This window comes from Thermobia domestica, chromosome 6 (assembly GCF_964235325.1).
Source record: "Thermobia domestica chromosome 6, izTheDome1.hap1.1, whole genome shotgun sequence".
In the NCBI taxonomy this organism is placed as follows: Eukaryota; Metazoa; Arthropoda; class Insecta; order Zygentoma; family Lepismatidae; genus Thermobia; species Thermobia domestica.
This window is the reverse complement of record NC_137459.1, coordinates 241537588-241557147: the sequence shown is the minus strand read 5'-3', so window position 1 is coordinate 241557147 and position 19560 is coordinate 241537588. Positions and strand designations below refer to the sequence as shown.

General features: G+C 38.3%; 1 protein-coding gene across 3 annotated transcripts in view; it reads left to right on the top strand.

The window, feature by feature from the left end:
• The window catches only part of Wsck (tyrosine-protein kinase Wsck), a 176174-nt gene that overhangs the window by 53445 nt on the left and 103169 nt on the right, over positions 1-19560 (top strand). For all 3 annotated transcript variants that reach the window (XR_014131908.1, XM_081762677.1, XM_081762679.1), the window contains exon 6: positions 11627-11850. Coding sequence is in view for 2 of the 3 variants with exons in the window: in XM_081762677.1 (XP_081618803.1) it covers positions 11627-11850 (224 nt within the window). In the remaining variant the exon portion in view is untranslated. The remainder of the gene's footprint in view (positions 1-11626; positions 11851-19560) is intronic.

Genomic DNA, 19560 nt, shown 5'->3' with positions numbered 1-19560 from the left:
TGAAACTTCGCATAAAGGTACCCTATGACGACTTGAGTATGAAAAAAGTCCGAAATCTGAGGAATGTGCTATGGGAAATCTTTTATGGGTAAGAAACTGTCCTTAGCCAGGAAAAAAAATAGTTTCACTCACTCACTCATCAAATTGATTAGGTACTTCCCAATGAGATAGAAACTTGAAACTTTGCATAAAGATACCCTATGACGACCTGAGTATGGAAAAAGTCCGAAATCTGAGAAATGTGCTATGGGAAATTTTTTATAGGCAAAAAACTGTCCTTAGCCAGGAAAATAATCGTTTCACTCACTCACTCATCAAATTGATTAGGTACTTCCCAATGAGATAGAAACCTGAAACTTTGCGTAAGGGTACCCTATGACAACCTGAGTATGGAAAAAGTCCGAAATCTGAGGAATGTGCTATGGAAAATTTTTTATAGGCAAAAAACTGTCCTTAGCCAGGAAGAAAATCGTTTCACTCACTCACTCATCAAATTGATTAGGTACTTCCCAATGAGATAGAAACGTGAAACTTGGCATAAAGGTACCCTATGACGACCTGAGTTTGGAAAAAGTCCGAAATCTGAGGAATGTGCTATGGGAAATCTTTTATGGGCATAAAACTGTCCTTAGTCATGAAAAAAATCGTTTCACTCACTCATCAAATTGATTAGGTACTTTTTAATGAGACAGAGACGTGAAACTTTGCACAAAGGTACCTTATAATGACTTGAGTATGAAAAAGGTCCGAAATTCGAGGAATGTTTACGGGAAAGTTTTTATAGGCAAAAAAACTGTCCTTAGCCAAGCAAGAAATCGATTCACTCACTCACTCATCAAAATGATTAGGTACTTTCCAATGGGATAGAGACGCATAAAAGTAGCCTTTAACTACTTGAGTATGGAAAAGGTACAAAATCTCTGGAATGTCCTATGGGAATTTTTTTATGGGCAAAAAATGTCCTTAGCCAGGAAAAAAATCGTTTCACTGACTCACTCATCAAATTGATTAGGTACTTCCTAATGAGACAGAGACGTGAAACTGTACAATGGTATATTATAATAACCTGAGTATGGAAAAGGTCCGAAATTTAAGGAATGTATAATGGGAAAGTTTTTATAGGCAAAAAACTTTCCTTAGCCAAGCAAGAAATCGTTTCACTCACTCACTCACTTATCAAGTTAATTAGGTACTTCCCAATGGGATAGAGACGTGAAACTCTGCATAAAGGTACATTATAATGACTTGAATATGGAAAAAGTCTGAAATGTGAGGAATGTGCTATGGGAGTTATTTATGGGCGAAGAACTGTCCTTAGTCAAACACAAAACGGTTCATTCTCTCCATCATCAAATTGATTAGATACTTCCCAATGAGATAGAAACGTGAAACTTTGCATAGAGTTACCCTATAATGACTTGAGCATAGAAAAATTCCGAAATGTATGGCATGTGTTATAATAAATTTTTTATTGGCGAAAAACTGTTCTTAGCCAAGTAGAAATCGTTTTATTCTCTCAATCATCAAATTGATTAGGTAATTCCCAATGAGGTATAGACGTGAAACTTTGCATAGAAGCACCCTATAATGACTAGAGTACAGGAAAAGTCGGAAATGTGATTAATGTGCTATGGGATTTTTTTGGGCGAGAAACTGTTCTTAGCCAAACATAAATATGTTCGTCTTCTCACTCATCAAACTGATTAGGTACTTTCCAATGAGATAGAGACGTGAAACTCTGCATAAAGGTACTGTACCTTATAATAGCTTAAGTGTGAAGAAATTCCGAAATGTGAGGAATGTGCTATTGGAAATTTTTCATGGGCGAAAAACTGTCCTTAGCAAACCACGGTTCATTCAGTCACTCATCACATTGATTTGTTAGTTTCCAATGATAATGACGTGAAGCTGTGCATGAAGGTACCTTATGATGACTTGAGTGTGAAAAAAGTCTTAAATGTGAGGAATGTGCAATGGGAATTTTTTTATGGATGAAAAACTATTTTTAGCCAAGCAGATATCGGTTCATTCATTCACTCATCACATTGATTAAGTACTTGTTTATGAAATATTGACGTAAAAGTCTGTATATTGGTACCTTATAATGACTTGAGTGTGGAAAAGGTTTGAAATTTAAGTAATGTACTAAAGGAAATTTTTATGGGTGAAAACTGTCCGTAGCCAAGCAGAAATCGGTTCACTCAATGATGGACTCATTCATAGCATTAATTAGGTACTTTCCAATGAGATAGAAGGATGAATCTCTGCATAAAGGCACCTTATAATGATTTGAGTAGGGAAAATGTCCGAAATTTAAGAAAGTGCTATGGAAAAATTTTATGGGTGAAAACTGTTGTTAGTCAAGCAGAAATCGGTTCACTCACTCGCTCATCACATTGATTTTGTATTTCCAATGAGATAAGTCGTGAAACTCTGCATAAAGGTATCTTATAATGACCTGAGTATGGAAAAATGTCCGAAATGTGACGAATGTGCTATGGGAAATTTTTTATAGATGAAAAATTGTCCGTAGCCATTAGGTTCTTCCCAATGAGATGAAGATGTGAATGTCTATACGAAGGTTGCTTATAATGGCTTGAATATGAAAAATATCCGAAATTTAAGGAATGTGCTATGGAATTTTCTATGGGCGAAAAATTGTCCTTACTCAAACAGAGATCGGTTCATTTACTCATTGATTAGGTGCTTCCAAATGAGATAGAGAATTGAAACTCTGCATAATGGTACCTACCTAATGTAATGACCTGTGTAAATAAAGGTTCCAAATTTAAGGAATGTACTATGGGAATTTTTATGGGTGAAAAACTGTCCATAGCCATGAGATACTTCTTAATGAGATAAAGATGCGAAACTCTCCATAAAGGTACACTATAACGCCTTGAAAATGAATTTTTTAGGAATTTGCTACGGATTTTTTTTTCGTTAGTAAAAAAACTGTCCTTACAATCAGAAATCGGGAACGATTCCGTTATTGGACACATCATGTGCATAGTGATAATGTTGTCAATCGTCTGAGTGGTCGAGTTGGTGCCCTCCTCGCTGGTGTATTGGCTACACTTAACATACGTTATCCATATGTTACATACGCACTGCCCTCTTTCCCGCTTAGATGTTACACAATGTCGTTGCAGGATGTCTGACATCTAACAGTCTTCCGCACATTACGTACGTCAGCTATAAGTTACATACGGCCATCTGTATGTGAGATCCTGACCGCCTACATACAGTATTTTCGTTCGTGTGGAAATTACGTTTATTCGGAACACTTATACGGAAAGTGCGTTCAAATATACTTTTTCAGTTATACGTTTAGTGTACGTTAAGTCCAACAACTACAGGATTTAGACATGTAACAAAAGTTTTTACGTACGCCACATACAGTTTTTCTCAGTGTGCGAGTAAAATAAGTGAAAGCTAGTAATAAGTAATTAAGCAAGTTAATGAGGAACGTCCTGTGAATAAGTTAACTTTTAAAACCGTGGGCTAAGACACGTACATACTGCCGTAAATTTCGTGAATGGAAACCCAGACAAGGAAAGCCAATATTTTGTATTTTTTCGATGAATATTTTTCCTTTATTGCAGTCATTGGTATTAAATAGATATTGAAATTAATTTGATAAGTAAGATAATGTAGAGGTGAGAATGTTTAAAATTAGTGAAGTTTTCGAAGAAATGAGAAATCCAATTGTTGGAATTTATGTGATACTAGCAACAAAATGTAACCGATTTCGTAAATATATTGGTACCAGAGTTATATTATAGTTACCACAGTCGTTATGTAAAAATGTTCTTGATACTTCGTGTCTCTATCTGTGAACAGTGTGAGAATCTTTTACGTATCAGCCTTTTCATCAACAGTGAATTTCGTGCCTTTTGCTCTTCATATTTCCTCAATTTGCTGTTCGGGGGTTTGCCCCCACACCCACGCCTTTGCTCGTCCTACTTCCTCACACCTCTTAAGCTTACAATTCCCGAATTTCAAGTTTCTTTTCCTATTTAAACTATCTAAAAGATAAGATTTTGTATTCCAGGAAAACGCCTATTTAAATAACGTGGTAATTTCTTCATCTTCCTTTAGACTCCTTAAAAATTAAAAATATTCAATTTTAGCAATTTTCTGTTGGTTAGTCCCGGGAGGATACAATCGTGCCAAATTTCATCATTCTAACCCTGCCGGAAGTGCCTAAACATTTTGGGGTTTAGAAGACGTCCAATATAAATAACATGGGAAAGGTTTTTCTGTTCCCCATAAAACCACTCTAAATTTGGATATTTTCATTTTTACTGACTTACTTAGGTAATAATAACGAAAACGTTGAAGCATAAAGAATTTCACGTTTGTATTCCAATTTCAAGTACCTAAAATATGAGATTATTTGTCCAAAAAAAGGCCTATTTAAATAGCATGGGGAATTTCTTCATCTCCCCTTTAGACTCCCCAAAAATTAAAAATATTCACTTTTGGCAATTTTTCTGTCGGTTAGTTCCGAGAAACTACAATCACGTCAAATTTAATTATTGTAGCCCTACAGGAAGTGCCGTATAATTTTGGAGTGTAAAAGGTGTCCCATATAAATATGTACCATGGGAAAGATTTTTCAGTTCCCCAGAAAACTACTCTAAAGTTGGAATTGTTTATTTTTACTGATTTACTTAGGTAATACTAATGAAAACGTACAAGCATACCGAATTTCAATTTTTTATTCCAATTCCAAGTTCCTAAAAGATGAGATTATATGTAAAAAAAAAAAAAAAAAAAGACCAATTTAAATAACATGGGAAAATTCTTCATCCCCCTTCATCATTTCAACTTTCCACGTCAACCGGAAGCACCCCTTTAATTTATGCTAGTTCATGTAGCTTTATATACAGTTAGGATATGTTGGTGGCAATTATTATTAAGTTCACAAGCTATTTGAAAGGTGTGTATCATTGGAAGGAAAACCCGAGGCAGTATGAAACTGCGCAACATGCGCGTCATGTAATGAACTCCGTAATTTCGCAATGTGAAAAGGCAGAGAACAACTAGGTATATTGAAACACCAGCTATGTCTAGTGATGTAGCAGCGAGGATTCAGCATCAAGGGTTTTGGGCCCTGTTGATACTCTTCGTATTTAGGCAATGAAAAATGAGATGTTAGCGATCGTGATTTTGTAGTTCGGGTAAATGAATTTGAATCTCGTTTGGACATAACGCTCTGACAGCTATTTGATAGAATAAATCCACCCCGCTGTTCTAGTGGCTAGCATGTGCGCCTTTCTTGTACAGGGTCTTGGGTTCGATTCCCGGTGGGAGAGTCCTTGGGAACTAATGTTGTATGTGACACATTATGACTCCTTTAAAAATGTACAATTTTAAATTTAAATCCAGCAATATGCCACAATTGAGAATTCCAATATACGATATTGACATGGTGAACTACAAAAAGAAGTGAAATATGAACAAAAACACCAGAGGTGCAAAAAGTGCAGCCAAGTTCGTCAGCCTCAAAAAGTGTTGAGATGAGGATGGATGAGCCAAGTTCCTTGGCCACTGCATCTGAAAGGGACACTGGAACTTGGCGCGAGGTGTCAAGGAAAATGATGTTAAGGAACCTTAGGGATAGTGGTGGTGGGCGTGGTGGGTTTGGGACCACCATCAACCTTAGGAATATCAACTTTGCTAATGAGCTAAGGCACATATACAGAATACTGCAGTAAGATTGGTGGTTCGAAACCCAGACAAGGAAAACTTATATTCCTCCACGAAGTGTCAAAGTAAATGATGTTAACGAGCCTTAGGGGTGGTGTTTGTGAGCGTGGTGTCTTTGGGGGTTACCACTAGCCTTAGGACTGAAATGTATCGGCCGTGAAACTAGGAACAGACATCTTAATGTATTCGAATATGTTAGACACCTCGCGCCAAGTTCCAGTGTCCCTTTCAGATGCAGTGGCCAAGGAACTTGGCTCATCCATCCTCATCTCAACACTTTTTGAGGCTGACGAACTTGGCTGCACTTTTTGCACCTCTGGTGTTTTTGTTCATATTAATAACCATACAGCACACGATATGTCATTTCTCATGAAGCAGACAACAAGGGGTAGTTTACTCTTCGAAAGTGAGTTCCTTTTCCGCTGTTCCTTTCAAAAACGTCTCAAACAATTTTCTTCATATATCATATATAATGTTGTGTAAATTGTATCTTACGAAAATATCCACAAGGGGTTGTTTCCTTTTTGGAATAAGTTTTCTTCAGTGGAAGTTTCCTTCGGAAACGCCTTATAATTTTGTTCGTGTTTCACTAATTAACGTTTTAGTTATAGCTATAACATAACGTGATTTAGTTTACGAAATTGCAGGGATAAGGTTTAGTGCTGTGGCTCGTACCTGTTATTTATGTAATAACTTGATTTTGTGATTAGTTATTAGCACAGACCTCTTTCGAAACTTTATCCCTTATGTTTGAATGTTTGATTTGCAATGTCTATGTGAGTGTTCAAGAGTGAGAGGTTTGCATTGACTGCAGAGATTCTCGTCTGATTACTGGACTTTTTTGTTACTTGTCGCAATGTGACACAACAGTTGTCCATGTCTGTGTTTTGTTTCGATCACAGTTTTGACGACTGGAATGTCTGCTGTTGATGGTAGACCAATATGACATTATTTCAACAAACTCGCTAAATCTGCAACTTCCGTAATTCTGTGTTCTTTGATATACCCAAACACAGTGAGCACTTTCACTTTGTAGTGCCATCGATATTGCTTGGAACGGCTATTATACATGTTGCAATTTGGAAAACTTGTAGCACCCAACACAACTAATAGTTCGTCAGTTGTTTATGCGTAGAACTATTTATCTTCGAAATCCGTCGCATTTTAAACTACGAGGTGTTTTGTCTGTCCGGTGAACTTTACATCATTGTCTAGCATATATACAAATATTAGAAACCCTTTATAACGGCATGTAAAACACCTTTTTACTTAGGAGTGAGGATAGGAGAGAATGAAGTATGGTGATGGTGAAAAAAAAAAAAAAAAAAGTCGAATTTGAGAGAGCAACTTCTGTACACATTCCATGGCGTCTGTGTGCCGAAAAAGACAATTTTCAGTGTCTGTCCCTTCGTTAATTCCGACGTATGTATAGCCATCGTTCAACATATCCATACCAAATTTTAAAGTTCATATAAGATTCTCTAGGGTTTTTAATTTTCTTCCTACTCCAAAAATTAAGGGTAGTTTATTCAAGGAAGATAATTTTTAAAAAATAAAAAATGCAATTTTCTCGAAAACTGCTCTAACGACTTCGTTTTTTTTTTACTTCTTATACTGGCGTATAAGCCATTTTTCTCGAAAAATCCAAAAGGGGTAGTTTACTCGTCGAGCTGAGCTTCTCGAGATTTTTTTCACTCTCAGGCGATTTTGCTCATATACGTAAATAAATGTTTCGTTAACATGACAATCTCATTTGTCCTGGAAAACATTCATAAGGGCTAGTTTACTCTTGGTTTTGTTTCATTAATAACCTGACAACATGACAGCTGATCGTCCTTTTTTTCCCTTTAAAAAAAAGTGTTTATTCGGACGATTCTCTCAAATACGACTTTTATGCTGTTTTGTTGATATTTCCTAAACAAATATTTCATTAATAACCACAATACAGGGTGGTTACAATTAAAGTGCCACTAGTCACGACCGTCCAGCGCGGGCTATATTCAACGTATTCCATTGAAATTTGGCACATACGCTAATGAGACTATGCGGAAGCGAGTTACGCTGTGAAAATATTAGTTCAACTTTCCGCCACCAGGGAAAATATGGCGCTGCAAAGGTAAAACACATTTAAATGGTTCTGAGTGTACGGATAGGACGATTATTTAGGTCGAAGAGATCAAACATGTGTGATAAATGGAATGCAAACAAGGTGAAAAGCAGGTGATTTTAACAAATGATGCTAAAGGAACAACTGTAGAAACAATGTGAGGATAATTTTATTTCCGTTTAATGGCAAGAAAAGGAGCAGTGGGAATTACTTTATTAACATTTATGGTTACAATGACCAATTTACGGCCACCAGACACATCGACTACATGCTGTATTCGCAAAATGGCGTGCACAACAGTTGTTCGCAGCAGTTCCGACGGAATTGTTGCGACATGTCGCCTTATGCTGTCCTTGAGGTTCATCAGCGACTGGACATTTCCTTGGTAGACTCGAGCTTTCAGATATCCTCACAGCCAGAAGTCACACGGATTTAGGTCATGGGATCTTGCTGGCCACGCATCTGGAAAACCTCGGGTGATGATAGGATCGGCAGTGAAGGTTTCTCGAAGCAAATATTTCATGTGGCGACCGATGTGCGTTGTTGCCCCGTCTTACATGACAACAGTCGTCTCCAAACAGTTTAGTAACTGTAACGTAGGAATCACATGTCGGGCTAAAAGGTTCCTATGATGTGACGGTACAGGTGACAACTCCTTGGGGTGTCATCTCCTCGAAGGAAAACAGGCCAATAGTGAATGTTCCTGTGAATTCACACCACACAGTTACGTACGCAGAGTGTAATGGCTGCTTCTGCAAAACATGCGGATTATCCGAGCCCCATACCCAACAGTTTTGCGTGTTCGCCTCCCCTTCTAGTGTAATATACGCCTCATCGGTCCAACCCACGGCTCCACATGTCATCCACTTCCATCCGTGCCAAAAAAACGTAGAAAATTCGGGTTTGATTCCCGGCGGGAGATCATGTGGTTCGGATTCCACGTTAATCGGTAGATCCACGTCTCATATAGCCTCGCTGCCCAAAGGGACGTTAAACCAAAATCAACTCACCAACCCGTACCAAAAACCGAAGGTCAAAATCAAGCTGTTGCGGCAGATCTTGGGATTTCAGTTGCTGTACTGTGTGAATCCTGTAGGGATACGAGTGTAAAATGGTCCTAAGAACTTTCCTCACTGTTCACCATAACAAGACATTCCCTTACCACTACCCGAGCACTGGTAGCAGAATATGGAACACGTGCTGCGTGGTCCACAACAGCCGCGTCAACAACCTCCGTTGGAACGGGTCGTCTTCCTGAAGCCACACGCAACTCACCCGTTGTCTCGAATTTCAGTACCATCTTCTTTAAGTCATTTCTTGATAGCGGTCCTCTTCTCATTCCTTTCAGACGCCGATATTCCCTCAATGCTGCACGGGAATTGCTCCCGTTCTGCTAGATAAATTCTTACTAACAATGTACTCTCATTTTATCAATAGCCATACTGCTCCTCACGCGATCGTGTGTATGAAGTGTGAGCCCTCGTGTGTTATGGCCTGTACAGCGCCAAATTTTCCTCTGGTAACGGAAAGTGGAACTAATATTTTTCCAGTGTAACTCGCTTTCGTATGGTCTCATTAGCATATTTACTAAATTTCAATGTAATGCGTTGATTACAGCCCGCGCTGGACCGCTGTGAATAGCAGCACTTTAATTGTAACCACCTTGTATAGGACATAAGTCGTTTTTCATTAAAAAAAAGGATAGTTTACTCTCGGGGGTGAGTTCCCTTTGGACGAAGTTTTCCGAAAACACTTTGTAAATCTTTTTAAAAATAAATGTTTCGGTTAGGACTCCAGCATAACATGATTTAGTTCAAGAAATTGGAAGTAGAAAGTTTAGTGCGATGGCCCGTACCTTATATTGTTATGTAAAAGTTAGCACGCAAATATATTGTATCTGGTTCCATAGACAACTCCATTGTAGATCTCCCTACCCGTGTTACATCATAGTGATTAGTGTACTACTCATGTCATAAGTCTGCAACATATTGAAGATTTGCTCAGTCTGGTGAGTTAGGGGCTAAAACGACTTTGAAGATGAATAACTCAACTGCATTAAATTTTCATTCTCACAAAGCCCAGCTGAGCACTTCAAATAACGATACAGACTGTTGCCTCGCAGCTTCTTACTGGAGGTCCATTGACGTACGGTACGTAGACTAGAGTACAGATAACCATAAAAAATATACAGACGCCATTAAATCACTGAGTTTTTTCGTGACTGTTAACATACACGTCTTCGGCGCAGCAGATTTTTTCTCGCTTCTCAGTGGGAAATCATGTAGTTCGGATCGCACGTTAAACTGCAATTCCACGTCCCCTGTAATCGGTTCTGAAACGAAACAGTAAACTCCAAACTAAGCATCAGTTGCACCAGTATCTCAAGAGTGCCAAATACAAATTGTTGATTCACAATATAATGCTTCAGATTATTTCCACATTTGTATAGCTCAGTCTGTCTTAGTACGAGACATAGCCATGAACACGAATGTCGTAATTCGTTATGCCGTTTCTTGTGAACAAAAGGACCCTTGGTGGATGATGGTTGTCATGACCTGATCGGTTCATGTTTCACATGGAAATCTTGTCATCACAATGCTGTATTAGATTGCCATATGCGGGAATGTAGGTCAGCATTTTAATATCACCATTCATCGTATGCATAGCTTTCTACCATTATCTATTTTTCACACAGGTGTGCGTGAACATCCGAATGGGAAACAATGAATATTATCCATAATTAATGAATTCACACTATCTTTAAATTAAATATCCTGTCACTACAATTCATGGTCGGTCAGATGGTGTGCATTCAACCGAGCGATGCATAGTCAGCAAGTCAGTTCCTAACGCCTATATTTCTTGCTGCTTTCTAGATCAGAATTTGAAGTTTCTTAACTCTTGTCCCTCAATTGGTCTCAAGGAGCTGAAGCAAGGAAGAAAATGCTGTGGATCCAGCAGAAATCGAACCCATGACCACATACACTAAACATTCTGCTACATTTGAACACACACGATCTGTTACAGAAACAAAATAACTATTTTAGAGTAAATTCGTTGCTGATTAACAATATGTAATTGACAAAAAATCGTCAGAAGCCGCAGTACATGGCTATTTAAGCGACTTTATCTTGATGAATGAAGTCTACTTTGACTCTTACTTTTACCTTCCTAACCATTTCGAGCTCAGTTCCCTCCTTGCACACATGTACAGTCCGCAGCAAAAAAAAAAAACTGCAACATGAGCATGTAAGTTTATTGTGAAACTACGCCTAACAGCGCAGGAAGTCATAACGCTAAGTGGCACGAATCACTCCAGAAAAAACTTCGGCGTCCTTCCCTGCACACTTATTTTGGAACAAAAGACTTCGTCGTTTCACAATGAACTTACATGCTCATGTTGCAGGTGTTTGCTGCGGACTGTACAAACTTTTCGAGTTAGCGACGCATTTACTTAACATGTAGATGAAACGATACGTAGAAGCATTATGAGATTGAAGAGACAACTCAACATCCTCGATAATCCTACCGCAGTTATAATTGAATGAGCTGTAATTTTTCAGTATGTCAGAACTACTGTGACTTTTTTGTGATCGTAAATAAGGAGTGTATCATATTTATTAGGGCTGCAGTTAAGATTCATCTCTACGTTCGTTTCATGAGAATCTACTGAATTTCAAACAATATTAATGTTATAATAATTGTACATTCATTCAAGAAAGTCTCCCTCAGTTAATCTGTGAAAATGCATGCAAACTAAAATGCCTTTTTTAGCTTTTAATTGTAATTTACATTTCTTGCTAGACCCTGATCCACCAGATGTTCCAAAAATAATACGAAGAGAGAAAGGCCAAATCGTTATCAAGTTATCACGTGCTAGAAATAACAATGGTCCAATCACAGCCTACCAGGTGGTTGTAATTGATGACTCGGAGGACCATCCATTCCGCCCTGAACAGCTGAAGTCCTGGAGTGAGGCTCAACGTGAAAATCTCACATATTACATCGCAGCTGAGATTAATTCTGAGGTTAGTGCTCTGTGACAATCGTTGTTGATTGGTCATTACAATGATGAAAGATCAGAAATTACCCTAACTACCAATAACTGTCCGAGCTTCCAGTGACAACGATGACAGTTACTCTAAATATCTAGTTTTTCAGCCTTTGGTACTGCTGACATCCAGGTTACGTTCAGTAAGGCTTTCCACTGGTTTCGAATTAATCAAACTGAATGAACTTCGTTCCCCTGCAACGCCGTACTTAGATAAGCCACAGAGATATGACATGTTCTCTCAATCGCCGCTAATTAGTTTCAAATGTGTTCAGTTGGGTTGAAATCAGGAGTCTTCGTGGGTTAAAACAGTTGTTTCACATGCATTTCTTCATTCTACTAGTAATTGTTGAAACGAGCGATCATCTCTCTCCCTAATTTAAATCCCAAACTATAGGAGTAAGTTCCTAATGTCCGACAAAGCACACACAGTGTTCTATAAAAGTCTGTGTGTGTTTAATAAATATTCAGAAAAATATGTTATATGATTTTGAGAACGCGCTTCCTCATTATTGGCCCATTTCAGTTGCAAACAATTAAGAGATTGGAAATTCTCAGAAAAAATGTACCATATTCGACAAAATTGTACTTCCATTAAAAAAAAAAAAAAAAAAATCAGTTTTTATTTAAATTTTCAGAAAGTTAAATTACACCTGGTATATGATTGACTTCAACTGCAAGACTGGAGATTATGCGGAAATCTCAATAAACACGCACATCATATTGTGATAAAATCGAAAAGTTATTACAGAATATATACTTTTTTAAACATTGTAATTAGCGGTTGTATGTATAAGGGATTGTACATTACTCCTGTATCTCATAGTGTCTGATGAAGCCAGAGTTAGTTGGCGAAACTGTCACAAGTATTTAGTTTTTGATGTAAAAATATATTGTTTTGCTCAGTAAAATATAACTTTGTATTTATTTTTTTAAACAGTGGAGGGAGGGAAGGTTCACATTTTCGTTCTCGATTGATCTTAAATTCAAGTATTCGGAATGATTTTGAAGCCTCGGAAAGTATTTGGTCTAGGAATTAATTCGTGCGGGTGGACAAGAGATGGCGCAACGAACGGAGCGTCCCACAGTTCCGTGTATCCACACATGTGTTGCAAACCCCTGTCATCGCGTATCGTTCGTAGTATAGGGCAGTGGATTAAAGCGTCAACAACACCAGTTTGTAGTTAAGTGAACATGGCGCAATTTGTGCCTGATAAAGTGTTTTTGCGGGGTGTCCTGCTGCATTACTTTAACATGCAGAAAAGTGCGACTGAAAGTCATCGTATTTTGGTGGAAGTGTATGGTGACCATGCTCTAGCTGAGCGAACGTGTCAGAAGTGGTTTGCACGGTTTAGAAGTGGTGATTTCGGCTTGGCAGACCAAGAGCGAGCTGGACAGCCAAAAAAATTTCAAGACGAAGAATTGACAGCATTGCTCGAGCAGGATTCGTGTCAAACGCAGGAACAACTTGCAGCAGCATTAGGTGTTGATCAAACAACAGTCTCCAAACGCTTGAAAGCCATGGGAATGATTCAAAAGATGTCACATTGGGTTCCACATGAATTGAAAGACAGAGACGTTCAAAGACGAAAAACCATTTGCGAATTGCTGCTTCAACGACAGAGCAGAAAGGGGTTTCTGCATCGAATTATTACGGGTGATGAGAAGTGGATCCATTACGAGAACCCTAAACGAAAAAAGGCCTGGGTGAAACCAGGTGAACCAGGTCCATCACAACCAAAACGAGATATTCACTGTGCAAAGGTTATGCTGTGCATATGGTGGGATATGAAAGGTGTGGTGTACTATGAGCTGCTGAAACCGGGTGAAACTATGAATGGAGAACGTTATCGACGACAATTAATGCGTTTGAAGCAAGCTCTGGCCAGAACACGACCAGAATGGGAGAACAGACATGATAAACTTATTGTTCAACATGATAACGCTCGCCCACATGTCGCAAAACCGGTCAAAACCTATTTAGAAAATGTCGGATGGGAAGTTTTACCCCACCCTCCGTATTCACCAGACGTTGCTCCTTCGGACTACTACTTGTTCGATTGCATGAACAACGATTTGATTGGACAGCGGTTTACTTCTTCAGAAGATATCGAAACATGGGTCTCTGACTGGATCGCTTCCAAGGATGAGGACTTCATTCGCCACGGAATCCGTACATTGCCTGACAGATGGGCGAAAGTGGTGGCTAGCGATGGACAATATTTTTCTTAAGGTATTTATGTATTTTGTGTTTGTACTACAGCTTCAATGTGTGCGTACCAACCGCACGAATTAATTCCTAGACCAAAATATAAGCCATATTCCATGCCAATATTTTTACGAAATATATCATGGGTCATATTTTTTACTGTGCGGGGGGATGGAACTAATTAATATCACATTAGGGGGACTACATTTACTGTTAATTCTTGGATGATTTGAATCCCAAGCACAGGGGATTACGGAAGAATTCAAGGAAAATACACGTAACATTGTATCAAAGCCGAATGAGTTTCAGGTGTTACCATCGGTCTAAAAAACGAAAAAAAAAATCGGAAAGGAGTAGGTTACACTACTACTTTATTCTTTACTGATTTCAGCTCCATCTAGAGTGAATTATTAAGAAACCTTAAAGGAAATTACACCAAACTTGAACAGTTGTAACGGAAATTATGGTGAAACATATTTTTTAAATTAAGAGGGGGGGATAATCTCTCCCACATGAGGGGAATGAATGCACCTATCATTATCAACTGATTTTGATCCCAAACACTGAGTATTGCAGAAAAGAGTCAAATAAAATGTACGTTATATTGTATCAAAACCAGTTGCATTTTAGAAAATTTATCGAGGAATTATAAAAGAAATGGGAGAGGTGGGACAAGGGAGAGTAAATCCACTACTTTATTCGTTACTGAGCTTAACTCGTTGCAGAGGAGTTGATTGAGAAACCTTAAAAAAATAAAATAAATAAGACTTATTACACTAAAATCGAACATTTCTTAATGAAAATTATAGTGGACCTTTTTTTTTTAATTTGTGGGATAGGAGGATGTATTAACACTTTCATTTGGGGTGGCCGCGGTGGCTCAGTGGTAGAGTGTTCACCTCTGGTGCTTGGAGTCCCGGGTTCAAACCCTGCTCCCGCCAAATGAACTTTGTGGTGGACAAACACCGTGTGCGTGGGTTTTCTCGGGGTTCTGCCGTTTCCTCCCACTTTCTTCATTCCACCATTTCATTCATCTCTCATCATCACCGTCTCCTTTAGCCTAACCGGCATAACCGTGGGACGTGAAACTCAAAGATTTCATTTATTTTTTTTTTTCACACTTTCATTTGTAATGCCATAAAGAAAATATACACAAAGTTCTGTATTATGGAAATTTTTTTTACGTGGTTTCATTGGAAAATAGTTTTTCGTGTACACTCATGTCCAAAATTATTATCGCATGTCTATAAGTGTGTTGTTGTAGGAATATAATTTAATAACGAATTAGCCCGTATTTCTTATAATGTTAGTATCTTATAATCGGCAAAGACATGTATGTGGCGAATTTCATGTCAAAAGAGCAGTAAATAAGAACAATAAAACGAAAATAAAATTTGTTGTCCATTTAGCAACATTTTGTTCTATTCATTCTAATTTACGTATATACAATTCTTTTCCTATGAAATTTACCACAAATATACATTTTCCAATTATACACATAGCATCAGTATTAAAAACACCCTGCAAAATTATTCTCAAATTATATTCTTGCAAGAAGACAGGTATAGATATCATTTTGGACATGAGTGTACATATGTAAACTTGCAACATGGGATAGATTTTACTCCCCTTATATTTGATAGGTTACAACTCCATACAATAGGGTTATTTCTGCAAGTGGAAGAAAGTTACATATCAAATTTCGTCAACATCGGATAACTTTTACGAGAGTTATCGTGGAAAAAACTGATAGGCAAATGCCAATCGAGTCTAATAGATGAAGCTTCGCTAACGCTCCTCAGTTAAACGATGGCGCCACTTCTGTCGTTCTGAAAATAACAATTGTCTATTCCATAGAATTGTCGAATTGTCACAGGCGACACGCTTCATTGTCTAGGTTGGTTATATATTTTGTCTCCGTCACTCTAACAAACACAACAACCGAAGATGCAATGCCGTACTAGCAGAAAGCGCCCCATACCATTATCGTACCACGAGTGGCCCCGAGTAGCGTAGTCGCTAACGCTCTTACCTTTGATGCGAGTGGTTCCGGGTTCGATTCCCGGTGGGGACACTCGGTCGGAAAAGTGTAAAAAGCTTTTTCAAGCCGGCCATCCTGAATGAGGTTTTCCTGTGTTTTCCTTATTCACACCAGGCAAATGCCGGGATGGTACCTAATTTATAGGTCCCAGGCCGCTTCCTTTCTTCCCCCATCCTTTCTTCCTTTCCTTTCCCCGGATTGTGTGCTCGGCGAGGGACGTCACTGCTCAAAACGTCACGGGCTAACATGGTTATAGATGCCGAAAGCCAAGAAATCTAAATCCTAAATCCTGTCGTACCACGACCAAAGTTCATAGTGGGCGCTACAAACTGCGATAAGATGTGTTCGCCTGGATAACACTACAGCCAATTCTCCTTCCATTGGAACGTTCTTTGGACGACTAGACACACACCAGTTTGTTCATCTTCATAATATTAGGTTTGCTTGCTGCAACGCGATCGTGGAATTCTAGTAAACAAAGCTCTCCGTAAACACTATTCATGCAAACAGTGGTTGTGCGGTTTTGGATATCGTGACTTTCTTAAAAACCTTTAATTATGGGTCACCTAATTCCAAATTAAATGGATACGGACAAAATTCAGTACTTTTTATTTTTGTACATAAAGTTGTACTGTACTTAGAGATTAGAAAACAAGCATTCACTTATTTTTTAAATGTTCTGTTTTGGTTAAAGCGGTCATTTCGTGGAGATACGTAAGTGTATATTGTACTTAAGAAAGGTCTGTGGTAATTGTTGTAGCTCCGTTGTTTTCGAAGACCCAATTTCAGAATGAAACCATTTGGAAGGGAATTAAATGTATAATATTTTATGTCCAATACATATTTTAGCCTACATTAGAAATAGTTTTTAAGTCTCACAGTTATCATTTTTTTTTAAATTTTTTATTGAGTTTTCTGTTACTCTATTTTCTAATAGAGTTTGACACTTGAGACTTTAATCCTTTTTTTTGTTATGTCTCTTCAAACATTGTGGTTTTTCGAAAGTCAACTATGTTCAAGCTGAAATATCTCAGAAGAGACACACTTTGAAAACTTTCAGATTTTCAGAAAACAATTGCTATTTATATAGAAACAAGTGGTTAAATTTTATCATTGAAACTTGAATAGTTTTCGACATGCAGGTTTTTTAACGTGGGGAAATTCGGTTTGTTAGAAACTAAAGTACAACTGATCTGATGGTTCATTCTACAATTACATCACCGGGTATATCAAAAGTCGGGCACCATAGGCCAATTTCGTTATAGTAAAGATGTGAAAAAATGATAACAGGGAACTTGTTGTAAACAAGTGGTTTTCCGTCTCAAGTGGTGGAATGTTTACAATCGCACCAGTTTTTTGGGCTCCATACAGGTAAGGCACCCTAGGTAAAATGAAAAAGCAACGTTGCCGGTTCAGCAGTCCGTTTTCTTTGGTCTTCATCATAACAGTACAGCGTTGTTGGGAAAAGGGATACGAGGTATTTAGGTTCCCTCACATAACAATGTGCACGTTTCTCCTGTCATTTTTGCGTGCTCTTACGCTCCGTTCGAATTGAGTACTGAAGAGGAAACTATACATTTTCGTTTAACATACAACGTCTTACTAGTGTGAAGCCCAAACAGCTGGTGTGATGGGGGAAAAAAATCACCACTTTAGGTTGAAAATCACGTATTTCCAACAACCTTCTTTCTTTTTATTTTTTCATATCTTCAGCCATAACAGAGTTGTCCTATAGCGCCATACTTCTGATATACCTGGCATGTTAGATGTTAAAAGCATATCGTTCAGTTCATTTGTGCATATTGTTTTGCTGCAGTAATATTTTTCTGGGTTAAACTAACCTATTAATTATGTTTTCAAGAAAATAATTGTTAAAAAATAAACATTATTTTGCCTTTGCATTATTTAGTATTTGAACGTGTGTGATTCATAAAATAATACAGACCAGGAGACAGGAGATCGTATTTAAGAATACAAACAAAGAGCACCTTTTTTAAAGTCGACAAGGACAAAGGGCCCTCAGCTGACTGCCTCTGTATTAAAGCTAAGACATCTTCGATTGATCGCAGCTATATATACATATAAATTTGGGAAGGTTAAGATTATTTAAGGGAATTGGATGGCAACACTGATTTCCAAATATCCCTTAATAAATTCCCTTCCAAAGACAGCCCTGTCACATGTTGTAAACCGTTGGGAAGACTATTTCACCACCTTTCAATTGTGCTATATCTCACCTCAATTGCGCTATATATATAAGGTGGTCCAAAAGTGTAGAAACATCCAAATAAAAGGCAAGGAAAAAACTTTTAGGACATATGGTGTCGAAGGCCGCCATCTTGAAATCCGCCATTTTGAATTCACTTTCATTTTCTTAAATGGAAACCATATGTTGATAACTTGCTCTCTTTTGAAATTTTCTCAGGAATTCAATGCTCTTTGCTTTTGCTTTATCACTTAACAAAGTTACGACTTTTTTGGTTTTCACGTCAGACTTTTCTCCAGATTAAAGGATGTGTTCGATGTGTCCATTCCATTAAATTGTCATTCGTTTTTCCCATTCATCCAAAACTTTGCTCAAAGTGCTTTCAGGTATGCTTATACATGCGTTTGTTATGCGTTCCTTTAGGTGGTCAATATCCCGAATTTTCACGGAATACAAAATCGACTTGAGATGTCTCCAGAGATAAAAACCTAGGGGAGTGAGATCAGGGGAACGTGATGGCCACTTCACAGCATCACGTCTACCGATCCACGACTTACGAAACTGCACGATCGCCTAAATATTCCCAAAGTTTTCTCAGATATTCACGAACACAGTTTCCATAATGGGGAGGGGCACCATCGTGTTGTTAGTAGACCGGGAATCTCCTATCTTCATGTAAGAGAGGTGGCAAGATATCTTCTTCCATCATTCGACGATACTCCATTGCTGTTATGATACTATTGATAAAGAAAGAACCCACAACACGGGCCACCCACACACCACACCATCACTTTTCCGGAATACCAGCAGATGCTTCACACTGACGGGGATTGGAGTCCGATCAGTATTGAACATTCTGTTTGTTCACCTCACCAGAAAGGTAAAAATTGGTCTCATCTATGAATAAGACTACGTAGACGAAACGGGATGTTGGTGTATTTGCTCTTTTACCCATTCCACGAATTCCAAACGCCGGTCGGAGTCATTCTCTAACGGATGCTGATGAACTGGTAGCTTGTAGGAGTGCCACTTTTGCAGGGACAAAACACGCATGATGGTTGTGCGACTAACACCATTTTCCTGGGACAAACGATGAGTGCTTCGATTCGGACTCTTGCTAAATTCAGCAAACACTGCTATTGACGTTTCGTCAGTCAACGTGCATGACCTGCCTGATTTTGATTTGTTGGTCATAGACCCTGTTTCCCTGAATTTCGTGATCAACGTGCTT